At 48.8% G+C, this 12,406-nt stretch overlaps 5 protein-coding genes across 5 annotated transcripts; 4 read left to right on the top strand and 1 right to left on the bottom strand.

Moving 5' to 3' along the window:
* Positions 1-230: 230 nt before the first annotated feature.
* BDV38DRAFT_288845 (metallophosphoesterase family protein) lies at positions 231-1,590 on the top strand (the record flags this gene model as incomplete). The annotated part of the gene is made up of 4 exons (XM_032061112.1): positions 231-387; positions 439-905; positions 960-1,270; positions 1,329-1,590. 4 exons carry the CDS (start codon positions 231-233, stop codon positions 1,588-1,590), a joined length of 1,197 nt encoding a protein of 398 aa, XP_031907342.1.
* An 892-nt stretch (positions 1,591-2,482) lies between these two features.
* On the top strand, positions 2,483-5,453 carry pxa1 (putative peroxisomal ABC transporter (PXA1)). Its single transcript, XM_032056320.1, has one exon. The coding sequence runs from the start codon at positions 2,685-2,687 to the stop codon at positions 5,145-5,147; it is 2,463 nt and encodes an 820-aa protein (XP_031907341.1). The 5' UTR covers positions 2,483-2,684; the 3' UTR covers positions 5,148-5,453.
* An 845-nt stretch (positions 5,454-6,298) lies between these two features.
* BDV38DRAFT_26815 (uncharacterized protein) lies at positions 6,299-8,567 on the top strand. The gene is made up of 3 exons (XM_032056716.1): positions 6,299-6,320; positions 6,389-6,525; positions 6,590-8,567. The coding sequence occupies exons 2-3, from the start codon at positions 6,492-6,494 to the stop codon at positions 8,347-8,349; spliced, it is 1,794 nt and encodes a 597-aa protein (XP_031907340.1). The 5' UTR covers positions 6,299-6,320; positions 6,389-6,491; the 3' UTR covers positions 8,350-8,567.
* Positions 8,568-8,712: 145 nt separating this feature from the next.
* Positions 8,713-10,158, top strand: BDV38DRAFT_26786 (uncharacterized protein). Its single transcript, XM_032056664.1, has 3 exons — positions 8,713-8,923; positions 9,021-9,173; positions 9,232-10,158. Exons 1-3 carry the CDS (start codon positions 8,860-8,862, stop codon positions 10,083-10,085), a joined length of 1,071 nt encoding a protein of 356 aa, XP_031907339.1. The 5' UTR covers positions 8,713-8,859; the 3' UTR covers positions 10,086-10,158.
* Positions 10,159-10,231: 73 nt separating this feature from the next.
* Positions 10,232-12,044, bottom strand: BDV38DRAFT_288841 (putative lysyl-tRNA synthetase; the record flags this gene model as incomplete). Its single annotated transcript, XM_032061111.1, has 4 exons — positions 10,232-10,974; positions 11,041-11,466; positions 11,523-11,687; positions 11,744-12,044. The coding sequence occupies 4 exons, from the start codon at positions 12,042-12,044 to the stop codon at positions 10,232-10,234; spliced, it is 1,635 nt and encodes a 544-aa protein (XP_031907338.1).
* Between the last annotated feature and the right edge of the window lie 362 nt (positions 12,045-12,406).

Here is a 12,406-nt window from a genome sequence, read left to right as displayed (position 1 = left end):
ATGGATAGGAATGCCACAACGTGTTCAATGTAGAGACGCAATGCGGAATCGCTTAATGAGTGTCAATACTATTTCCTACAGCACAAGCAGTGTGCGGACTTGATAGGTGCATGCCTACAGGACTGTTTGCCGACCACGCAACTGATGATTGAACTATATAATACTATCAAGTTCTCCCTGTCAAGCCCTGTGGTTTGCATCCGAAGCGAAAAATGTTTTAGGTAATAATCATGGTTCGTGGTATTGTTCTGGTAGCCCTGAGCTTAGCCTTAGGTGCCTCTGCGCTCCCCGAGGTAAAATGGAGAACAACCACGGAGAAGCGCCTTCAGTTCACAAAGAACGGAACTTTCCAATTATCTATCTTTGAGGACTTACACTATGGCGAAGGTAACCTAACTCTTCGGTTTCAATACGACAGCACCGCTAACTAGGTTTTAGCGGAGGCCACCACCTGGGGACCAACGCAAGATGCTGAGACCAAGGTTGTGATCAACACCGTCCTCGACAACGAAAGCCCACAGTTGGTCATTCTCAATGGCGATCTCATCACCGGAGAGGACACACTTTTGTCGAATGCGACCAACTATATCGATGAGATTGTGGCGCCTCTCGTGGATCGCCAGCTCCTCTGGGCTTCTACCTATGGTAACCATGACAGCGATTATAACTTGTCACGCAGTGCTATCCTGGAGCGAGAGAAGACCTACTCAAATAGCTTGACAAATAGTATGGTCTCGGGAGCACTTGCTGGTGTATCCAATTATTATCTGCCCGTTTACCCGTCGGACTCATCCAAAGACACCCCAGCCCTTATCATGTGGTTCTTCGATAGCCGTGGTGGGAACTACTACCAGCAACTAAAGGATGGGAGTCAAGTTCCGCAGCCTTGTTGGGTTGATGAGTCGGTTAGTCATACACCCTATTTCTTGAGTCTTGTTCTTTAACTAGGTGGTTTCCAGGTGGTTGAATGGTTCACCCAAACCAACACGGAACTCAGAAACAGGTACGGTAGAGTGATCCCTTCAGTTGCATTTTACCATATTCCCGTCAACGCAATGCTTGCCTTCCAGAAGCAGGGGGTCAACGCAAATTATGTGCCAGGCATCAACGGCGATAATCCCTTAGACCAGCAAGGTGAGGCAAGTGGGCAGGGAGAGGTCTCGGGAACTGTGTTCAGCTACTCCGGTCAGGACATTCCATTCATGGAGGCAATGCTGAACACTGAGGGTCTCCTGGCGACATTCAGTGGCCATGATCATGGTGATGACTGGTAAGTGGCTGCCTTATTTTTGCCTTCTCCGTTAGTCCATGCTAAAACAAACAAAAAGGTGCTTCAAATGGGACTCGAAGCTTCCCGGTATGAATCTCACTGGCAACGGGTTGAACCTGTGCTTCGGGCGTCATAGTGGGTATGGAGGATACGGTTCATGGACTCGGGGATCACGACAGATCTTGTTGGATGAGACGACTCTGGAAAAACAAATCGTGACTTGGGTACGGTTGGAAGATGGGTCAGTCTCTGGTAAGGTCAATCTTAACTCTACTTATGGGGAGGATTGGTATCCCTCCGTCGCGACGACTTATACGTGAATTATAGGCAGTCGGCGTGCGAACGCATGAAATGCTTGAAGTGCGGCTCATTCGTGAGTTCTAATGTTGAGATAATTCCCCCGGGCCTATTTTGCTCGTCACATATTGTCCCATTGAATCGGTCGTTGTATTTATTTATGTCAGTAGCTTGTGAGTTAGCTAGGGTATACCACTCATCAAACCAGAAGATCGAGCGACAGATATATAGATACTATGTGAGAAACCTATAAATTAATCCCAAGACAGGCCCACCACCTTATTCCCTTCCACCCAAGTTAATCCGACAGCTTGCTCCTATTCAACCAACACATGTTTAAAATCAGTAGTGACCATGGAGCATACAAGAGGCTATGATATATAGAAATGGAGACATACTGAGCCAAAATACAGCTATATTGTGTAAACATACACAAACTATATAGTGCTATTTAGCTATGATTTACTATCGATGTCATATTATTACAGATATATGACCATTAAATCACATCCATATCTACAGATCTATTATATTTTTCTTAAAATTCTACATATCCTACATTTCTTAATACTAGATAGTGAGTGGTATCTTTACCACTTGCTGACCACCAGCGCTCCGAACGCTTGCTGCCAGCTATCTCCTGTATGCCGGGAATGTGCTTCCATATATTATAGAATAGTATATTCTATAGTGTAGAGCGCTACCAGATAAAATGTGTGGCAGCCGTAGCTTGATTGTAAAACACTAAGTTTCGGTAAAAAGAAACCTCGATTTAGTCCGCCGTACTAAGTACTGTAGTAAGCAAATCTGGGGAAACAAGCCCGCACGTGAGCTCTCCGCAATTGCACTGACCCGAGGTTCTTCACATGCAACAACACGATGCCGTCAGCATCACCCATAATGTGACTTGTTCGGCAGATCGTTAAACTCGCCAACTATCCATGAATGAACTTATTCCCTTACTATACTCACTCACGACCTTGACTGAACACACACACCATACAACTCCCAGACGCGTCCCACTCAGACGCTTTCATGGCCTATGTCGCCTTGGCTTAAGGAAGGGCGCCGTGTGAGCTCCCCGCTCGACTCCAAGTGCCCCGGTATTTAAGTCACAATGGCCGCCCAGTCAACACTACGCTCACGGGAGGATCCCCTCGCCACATTATACCACTACTACCTCAACTTGGTTCGTTCTCGCTTTAAGCGTTCATCGAAAACAACCAAGCTGATTGCCACCGTTGCGCTGCTGCTCTCGATCATAGCAACCGGATATGGAGGGTACAAACGACTACGACAGAGGGCGAAGGAACGCGCCCAGGGCAGACGATTGTTACGGCGAAACTCTGGAATTAGGGGAAAGGATGGGTCTCGCACCATATACGTGCCTTACAAAGACTCTCTGACGTCTAAAGTTACTATCCACCCAACCAAACCTACGACATTTGATGCACATCGAAGGCTTTTCTTAAACCCTCCAGCTTCGGCTCGCGCTGGAGATGGCGAATCAAATCAGATTCCACCACCGACAACTAAGCCGGGCCTAAACCTTGCTTTCCTTCACCAGTTTCTTAGTCTTGGGAGTATCATGGTCCCTAGATGGGGTAGTAAGGAGACCGGCCTTCTTATGGGTCATGGCGTCTTTTTACTTCTACGAACGTACTTATCGCTATTAATTGCAAGGCTGGATGGCGAGATCGTGAGAGACCTCGTTGCAGGGAAAGGCCGAGCGTTCATGTGGGGTATTGTCAAATGGTGTGGCATTGGTACGCTTGCTTCGTATACGAATGCCATGATAAAGTTCCTGCAGTCGAAGGTGTCTATCGCATTTCGAACGAGACTCACCCGGTACATTCACGATCTGTACCTCACTGGCGATGACAATTATTATAAGTTGATGAATCTGGACGGCGGCATTGGTCAGGGTGCGGACCAGTTCATCACGCAGGATCTCACACTCTTCTGCTCTGCAGCCGCTGCACTGTATTCCTCCATGGGGAAACCACTGGTGGATTTATTCGTCTTTAACTATCAATTGTACCGCTCTCTGGGGCCTTTGGCCCTTAGCGGAATCCTCACGGGCTACTTCGGCACTGCAATTGTTCTGCGTAAACTGTCACCTCCGTTCGGCAAGCTCAAGGCCGTCGAGGGCAAAAAGGAAGGAGATTTCAGAGGGCTTCATTCTAGGTTACTTGCGAACGCTGAAGAGATATCGTTCTATGGGGGAGCTGACATTGAGCGAGTCTTCTTAATGAGAAGCTTCAAGGATCTCCAGCGCTGGTTAGAGGGAATTTACAGCCTGAAGATCCGCTATAATATGCTCGAGGATGTTATCTTGAAATATTCTTGGTCTGCCTTCGGCTATTTGATCACATCTTTGCCTGTATTTCTCCCTGCATGGGGTGGCCTGGGCGGTGCCCTGGAGTTAGCCGATACACCTGAAGCGGTCGGGAGAGAACGGGGCCGTATGAAGGAATTCATCACGAACAAACGTTTGATGCTGTCTCTAGCAGATGCCGGTGGTCGAATGATGTACAGTATCAAGGACATTTCGGAACTGGCTGGTTACACCTCGCGTGTCTACACACTGATTTCGACACTCCATAGGGTTCATGCAGACGCATATTATCCTCCACGCGGCTCCCGTGCGGAGCTGTACTCTCTAGCCGATGCTCAGGGTACCATCCATAATGGATTTGATGGCGTGCGTCTTGAAAATGTTCCAATCGTCGCACCATCTCTCTATCCTCATGGTGGCGATGAGCTTCTTGAGTCACTGTCATTCGTTGTGCATTCTGGAGATCACCTGCTTATTTCTGGCCCGAACGGAGTTGGCAAATCTGCTATTGCTCGTATAATAGCTGGATTATGGCCGGTTTATCGTGGGCTAGTTAGTCGACCAAGGGGCTTTGGATTGGACGGAATCATGTTCCTTCCCCAACGACCCTACCTCAGTGTGGGTACTTTGCGTGACCAAGTCATCTACCCTCACACGGAGGTCGACATGCGTGAGGGAGGTATATCAGATGCAAGTCTCCAGAAGGTCTTGGATGACGCCCACTTAGGTTACCTCCCTACCCGCGAAGGTGGATGGGACTCCCGGAAGGAGTGGAAGGATGTTCTGAGTGGTGGTGAGAAGCAAAGAATGGCTATGGCACGTCTATATTACCATGAGCCCCGTTACGCCTTCCTCGACGAGGGAACCTCTGCTGTCTCCTCAGATGTTGAGGGCTTGTTGTACGAACGGGCCAAGGAGCGCGGGATTACACTCATCACAATCTCTACGCGTGCGTCTCTCAAAAAGTATCACACTTACAACCTCACCCTTGGCCTTGGCTCCGAAGGCGAACAGTGGGAGTTTGAGCGGATTGGCACGGCTAAGGAGAAGATGAATGTTGAGAAAGAGCTGCAAGAACTTCGTAAGCGGCTGGATAAGGTCGATGAATGGAAACAACGCCGAGAGGAAATTGAGAACGAACTACGGAAGGTTTGGGTTGAGGAGGGAGAGCTGTCCCCGCCATCATATACGGAAGAGCCGGAGACAACTCAAAGCCAAACTGTCGAGGAAGTGTCGAACTGATGAAAGTGAGATTGGAGTTGGAATTGAATTTGGAACGGGGTACGGAGTAAGAGCGGAGAGTATATAATGTCTTGTATGTATTGGCATGAGCTTGAGATAGAAGTCAAAGTACTATAGTGGCTATTACCCACGAAGCCTCACTATTCAATTGAAAGTGGGATCTACGTGATTTTTTGGTAGTTCTTGAGTCATTTATTTCTCCCTGATTGCAGTGAGATTGATCAATCATCATGTACTCACGAATCTATTGTTCGTATGTAGTCACATGACCACCGTCCACTCAGAAGGGGCAAAGCGGATCATCGCATTGTGCCTGACGGAAATCAAAATAATTATTCTATTTTACATCTACCAGAAGATCCACCCTTATACTTTACTGAAAATAAGGGCCATGGATGACTATCTGATCACCAAATATTTCTTCTTCTTCTAAAGAATGGCATATCTACGCCATTTCTAGATTAAATTCCGATACGCCTATTCTAAGGGTGTTGGCTTCTTCATTCTCTATTAAAATGTCCCTGCCACAATTACCACACCCGGCAGAGGAAGGGGACGAGAGCGAAAATGTAATAATAATCCCTATAGATGGATCTGTCAGTGATGGAGATAAGTCAACTTGGCCCACCGAAGCCAGGTTTGGCATGCCAAATGATAGCAGTTACCGGGAGAAATTGGCAACGTTATGGCTGCAGAAAATTGGAGCATACGAAGAGGGTATGGACAACTTTTATTTTCTAATCTCTATGATAACTATTGTCATTCATCGATTCTGGTAGCTCTTATCATCGTTTCAGTTCTATTGCAGCAATCTTCCCCAGCATCAGCACCAGTCCTCTCCTGTACCCCTAGTGTTCAAGACTTGCTGGCTAGTTTTATATCGCCCTGTTTACTTCAACTGGTTTTCAATTTGCTTGATATTATATTTTGTATATTCGTATCTATTATCTTGCCGGATCCTGTCGTTCGATGCGTGAGATAGATCCTTGGTCCAAAATTGTTCCTGTGACTGCTTTGTACTGGTTCCTTTGCTTCTTTATCAATTAAATCTCACACATGGTCCTCAAGTCCTTTCTAGCTAAACAGTGATCTTCAGGGATGAGATATATGATCGACCGCTTGCCAGACGGTTACGCCCTCTTTGATAGGCCGCGTGGAACGGATCCTACCATTGTAAGTCTTTGTCCTACTATGGTACAAAACTTTTCTGAGTCTAACAGTTTTCACCTCAAGCGTGATAGATTTCTTTGGGGACATCCAATTGGGCAATACTTCCCCTCGATACTCCAGTTCTTTCCACATTTTTACCATCTGGTGACAGGCGCGGTTGGGACTTGCCATTGCATGCTTTGTGACAAAGTGGCAAAGCGTGAAAAAGGTTTGGCGCTTCTTCCGTATTTCACTCTCTACCATGTCCGCTAATGTACTTCCAACGATGTTAGATGGTTCCCAACGAGGACGGGGACGAGGGAGAGGACGAGGGAGAGGAAGTTCCAGTCTTGCCAGGCCGGTCGACATGCCCCCTAGAGGGACACCAGGTCGTCCTCCAGGGCGGCCGTATGGGAAATTGCCTGGAAGACCGCCTGGAAGACCGCCCGGTAGGCCATCTGGTAGGTCTGCTGCGGCCGGAATGCGCGCTATCCTTGATAGTGAAGGAACACCAGACGTATTCAAAATGGCCGTCATGAGGCTCAAAGAAAATGGTGTTCTGGATGAGCGAATACAAGAGACTGAAAGCATGGACTGGAGGACCGAGAAGACCGCACTTGACGAGTATATTGAGCAGTTAGGCATGCAGCCTTCCTACGTTCCTCGACCCGGAGAAGTCGTACTCTGGGCTCCGGATTATCAGGGGGAACTGGTCTGGAACCACGAAAACAAACGCATCGAAATGTACGCACCCAACCAAGGCCAATGGTTAGGAACCCCCGAATGGCGGGTTGGTATTGTAGGCCAGACTCCAGAAGAAGACATAGTTCTTCAGGACTTAGTCAAAACAGCGCCCAAAAAATGGGGTGTCAACTACTCCGGCTTTCGCGTGGAGACCTTTCCTGATCCTCAAAGCTACGATAAAAGTTATTCATTGCACTACAAATATGTCCATTTGCAGGGTATCAAGCCCTTCAATGCATACGAGCTCTTTCTGCAAGGGATTCCGCCCGAAAAGCTACATCCCTCCATCGGGTATGCGATGACGATAATGTCATCGTTCAGTCTTCTGGACAAATATCACTTTAAAGGAACTTGGCCGAACGCAGCCATTTATTGCCGAGGTATTTTCATCGGAGCTGAGCTCTTGGTTATTGGAGATGCTGTCCGCTTGAAACCAAATCGCCAGTTTTACTCGTGTGAAGCCCATAAGGCCGTTGAGGATGTTATGGTCATTGACGAGATACGCCTGGAACTTGTCAACTGCGTGAACGATCTCATGTCGGACCAACTGGCAGAGCGATATCAGGTTCGAGTTGCAGGAAAGGTCTATACGAACGCGCCTCGAAGATCTAGTGCAGGGACCGACGGGACGAGCCAACAGTTGCCTATGAAGCCCGAGGAAGTCATTGACGTTTTTCAATCGATTGGCATGGGTGGATATGGGTCTTGGTACAGAGTGTGGAAAGGCGCCACGGTGGAGGTTTCGCAGAATATGATAATCGGTCGTTGTTACGATCCCGATGCTATGGACCTCTTATTCGGGTCTCGCTCTTTGGGGCTGGATCTGTCGGGGGTAATCAAGGCGAGGGAGTATTCACGGAAAGTTGATGAACGTATTCCTGAAGGGAAAGACTGGTTCTGGGGCGACTTTCGAACTCAGACCCTCGCGATTGATACACTCAATGGCCAGGATGTGGGCTACTACAGCGATGCACGTGAAATCAAGATGTGGAGAGCAAATCTCCGAATTCTTGATGGCACAGCGGATTCAGCCGATCTTCGCCTGGCCAAGCTTCCCGGCAATGTTGGTCGACCGTCCACGAAGGCTGGTTCCAACTTTGCAGAGATTGGCAAGCTTAGCAAGCTGGTCAGTACAGGTCTTGGGGCCGCGGACGTGAGCAACCCAGTAAGCTCCGAAGAAGGGCCCAGCCTGCCAAACGAGGAAGATACCTCTGAATCAGATGAAGTTTTTACGTTGGCCATGAATCAACTCCCGGGGGGAACGGATGAATCGGAGGGAGGTGATTACAGGCCAAGCCCTGGGCCCTAGGACAAACGGCCGACTCACGATATTTGTTCATGGATGCTCTGAAGCTCTTTCGCGCCGATACTCTTGACTCGTTTTCAGAGTTCAGGCGTCAAGGACTTCCTCGACGTTAATGCCTAGCGCAGGACCTAGGTTGACTATTAAATCAGCTGCGACTAGGATATGTATTTATGGCGATGAACCACTAGTGTTCTGGTCTTCGACATGGTTTGCTAATTGCCATTATTTTCTGTGACTACTGTAGATTAGGGAAGGATAAATAGACATAAATACGATTAATCTTCTACCACATTCTTTTATCCGATGTCTTATCGAGCGATAAGAGAAAGAAATGCCGCAGATAACCGGCAGTATGAACAGCATCGGATTGGCCCGCCAGCCAAATACTACATTACCTTGACTAAAAGGCGGGGAATATAGAGAAAAAAAATTCCTTGAGAGGGGCAACAATAAATCCACTATAATCCTCTTGCATACTAACTGATCGATCCTCTCACAAATACAATCGCAACAATGGGTCTAGACGGCGTACCTCAAGCCCAAGCCGTAACAGTGAGTCTCAAAGACCTCATCAACGGTAAGCAAACACAAGAAACACCAATATATATATATACATATAGATATATATCAACCTTCCTCCACAACAAACAAAAAAATCTAACCATCAACGCCAGGTACTGTCTCTTTCGAAGCCCTCACCGAAGCCTTCGGCCCGTCCTCCCTAGGAATAATCGTCGTAAAAGACCTCGACCCCGAATTCCAACGTCTACGCACCCAAGTCCTCTCCAACGCATCCTACCTTGCAGCCCTCCCCAACGATGAACTAGGTACTACACACCCCTCCCAAAACAAAACAAAACTGAACCACTCATTCAAACCTCCCAGAAACCCTAACCAGCCCATCGGCAAAATACCTCGTAGGCTGGTCCTGCGGCAAAGAAACCCTCCGGTCCGGCCACTTCGACACCCTCAAGGGCTCCTACTACGTCAACTGCGCATTCTACCAAGACCCAACCCTCCAAGGTGCCCCCGCCGTCAACTTCCCCGATCTATCCGAGTACACGGCCCCGAACATCTGGCCGCCGGCGGACCGACTGCCCACGTTCCGGCCCGCGCTGGAACAGCTCTGCACGCTTATTATTGACACTGCGGCGCTGGTGGCGAGGGCGTGTGATCGGTACGCGACGGCGAATATTGACGGGTATAAGAGTGGGTACTTGGAGCATGTGGTGAGGACGAGTTTGACGACGAAGGCGAGGTTGTTGCATTATTTCCCTGCGGAGGGGGGAGGAGATTCGGAGACTGGGGATGGCGATGGCGATGGCGATGATGATTGGTGTGCGACACATTTGGATCATGGGTGTTTGACGGGGTTGACTTCTGCTATGTTTGTGGATGAGGTTGCTAGTCCTCCTGGGGAGGGAGGGGAGCTTGTTGAGTTGGGGGCTTCGCCAGATCCGAAGGCTGGGCTTTATATTCAGTCGCGGACTGGAGAGGTGGTGAAGGTTAATATCCCCCGGGATTGTTTGGCTTTTCAGACCGGGGAGGCGTTGCAGCTTATTACGAGGGGGAAGTTTAGGGCTGTGCCGCATTTTGTTAAGGGGGCGAAGCCTTCTGCGGGGAAGAGGATTGCGAGAAATACGTTGGCGGTGTTTACGCAGCCGAATTTGGAGGAGGAGGTGGAGAGTGGGAAGAGTTTTGGGGAGTTTGCGAGGGAGGTGGTGGCGAGGACTTATTAGGGTGGTGTTGAGATGAGATGTTGATTATCATGACTGGGATGTATATAGTTATTGAGTTTCACATATTAAGGTTGCTATTGTACAGTTGAAGGTGGGTTATCCAGATACCTAATGGGTACAGCAAGTACTTTCCACCTTAAGAGAATTCATCGCCGGGTTACGGCACGTAGGGTCCCAAACGGTAGGACATCTGCAATCCTCTTGGCGCCGGTGAAGAGCATGCAAAGACGGTCGATCCCGCATCCCCAGCCACCTGTAGCGGGAAGGCCCCATTCCAGAGCCTCGAGGTAGCTCTCGTCGATCTCTGCAGACTCATCCGCATCCTTGCTGTAGCGTACCTGGTCTTCAAACTTGCGTCTTTGTTCAGATGGCGAGTTTTCCTCCTCGTATGTATTCACCACCTCCTTTCCTTCGATGAACAGTTCTCCGCGTGCAGCAACACGCTGGCCAGTGACTGGATGGATAAATGATTTCGACAAGGGCGATAGACATTCGGGAGGGTTGATGATAAAGGTCGGATTTATACATTCGGGTTCCACATAGATGCTGCAGAGTTCATCTAAAAGTCGGGGGAGTGTGGGAGCCTCGGGGATCTCGAGTGACAAGTCCTGGAACAGCTGTTTCACCTGGACCACCGCATCTGGAGACGTGAGATTTGGGAGCTTGCGGCCGATCTTCTCTTCAATACCAGCGAGGAAATCGATACGACGGAATGGCGTTGAGAAGTCAACTTCGGTGGGCTTCAGCGTAGCGTCTTTGTTGGAATCGCGGATATGTTGTGCCATGCCGGACAGTAGATTCTCTGTCATTGACAAAAGGTCTTCTAGAGTGGCATAAGCATGATAGAATTCACATGTTGTAAACTCGGGGTTATGGGTCTTGTCGATGCCTTTAGAACGTCAGTCATTTATGAGTACTTTGCAGGAAAACATGGAATGGATTGAACGCAACGTACCTTCATTGCGAAAAGAGGGTCCAATTTCGAACACCCTATCGAAACCACCAACCACTAGGCGCTTCAGCCACAATTCCGGTGCGATCCTGAGAGACAGCTGGCGGTCTGGAAATTCGGTCGCGGAAGTATAGAAGGGACGAGCGATGGCTCCACCAGCGATCGAATTGACGATGGGAGTGTTGACCTCCATAAAAGACCGGTCGAGGAAGAATTGACGCAGATACTGGATGATCGCCGAGCGTGCCTTTATAATGTCGGTCGTCGTTTGGTCTGCGAGGAACTGGACATGACGGGGGTATGGCGAGTTCTCGTGCTCTTTTGCATCCAGGGGAACATCATGGAGACAGGGAGACAAAAGTTGAGGCAATTCAGTGGCCACAACTGTGAGCTCCCCTCGGCCGGTGCGGTGAGGTCTACCTGTTACAGCTATGGCAAGGGTTCAGCCCAAGTGAACGTACAGACGTGGCTGTTGAGAAACGTACAGAAAGCATCACCGCGGCGGAGCAAACGGTAGAGCTTTTTAAAGGCTTCCGGTGTAATCCCGGGCAGTTGACGAAGGTTGCACATAACTTGAACTTTGTGGCCATTTTGGACGATATCGAAGAAGATCAATTTGCTTCCGGCAAGTCTATATGTACGTATCCTACCTACTAATCTAAGTACAAAAAACAATAAGGTAGAGCCGACTAAGGCTGAGACCTACCACGAACAACGACGGAGTCGCCTTCTACTGTTTCATTATTTTCTAAGTGGTTGTACCGGTCGCGGAATTCCGAACAGCTCACGGAGCGACCATCTGCTGCTAAGCGAGGATACGGATCAGGACAGACATTTTGAACCTCTTGTAGCCGTTCCTTGAAAGCCCTTTCGGGTGAAGCGGCACTGCTGCTACTCCTGGTACTTGTAGAAACAATGGAGGAACGGTTAATGGTTTGAGCCAGCTGGGCTCTCGAGGAGCAAGCCCATTTTACACTGGCAGAGACGGGCAATCCTGCTCTGATCATTCAAAATTAGCACAGGATCCAAGTGATAATGTGCGTCAAGGAAGAAAAGAAAACAAGTTCAAGCAATTGAATCCAGTCAGAGTCAAAAAATAGCTTCCGTTGCGTTCATTGCCTGCTTTGCAGGCATCATACTGCAGCGGTTCTGAATTGGAAGGGATCTGATTCGTCCTCGGATGGCTTTGCAGGGGAAGAATATAATAAAAGAAAGGCATAAGTGATGGTGCTTACCTTGACCAAAGTCTCCCGGAGACCAACTGTGAAGCCCACCTGGGGCGAACTGAATGCATTTGCAATGGATACGAGGTGGAAGACTACGAAGCCCGTCACATCACGGACGGGAAGAGAGTGTGTGGGAATGAAAA

Source organism: Aspergillus pseudotamarii (genome assembly GCF_009193445.1).
Source record: "Aspergillus pseudotamarii strain CBS 117625 unplaced genomic scaffold BDV38scaffold_117, whole genome shotgun sequence".
In the NCBI taxonomy this organism is placed as follows: Eukaryota; Fungi; Ascomycota; class Eurotiomycetes; order Eurotiales; family Aspergillaceae; genus Aspergillus; species Aspergillus pseudotamarii.
The sequence above is the reverse complement of the archived record's forward strand: the minus strand, read 5'-3'. Positions and strand labels throughout refer to the sequence as shown.

Excerpts from the sequence above, each read along its gene's own strand:
- pxa1 (XM_032056320.1), top strand. The coding sequence starts at position 2,685 with ATGGCCGCCCAGTCAACACTACGCTCACGGGAGGATCCCCTCGCCACA.
- BDV38DRAFT_26786 (XM_032056664.1), top strand. The coding sequence starts at position 8,860 with ATGGGTCTAGACGGCGTACCTCAAGCCCAAGCCGTAACAGTGAGTCTC. Across the intron at positions 8,924-9,020 it reads TCTCAAAGACCTCATCAACG|GTACTGTCTCTTTCGAAGCC; the intron begins GTAAGCAAACAC and ends CATCAACGCCAG. Across the intron at positions 9,174-9,231 it reads CCTCCCCAACGATGAACTAG|AAACCCTAACCAGCCCATCG; the intron begins GTACTACACACC and ends CAAACCTCCCAG.
- BDV38DRAFT_26815 (XM_032056716.1), top strand. The coding sequence starts at position 6,492 with ATGCTTTGTGACAAAGTGGCAAAGCGTGAAAAAG. Across the intron at positions 6,526-6,589 it reads AGTGGCAAAGCGTGAAAAAG|ATGGTTCCCAACGAGGACGG; the intron begins GTTTGGCGCTTC and ends CAACGATGTTAG.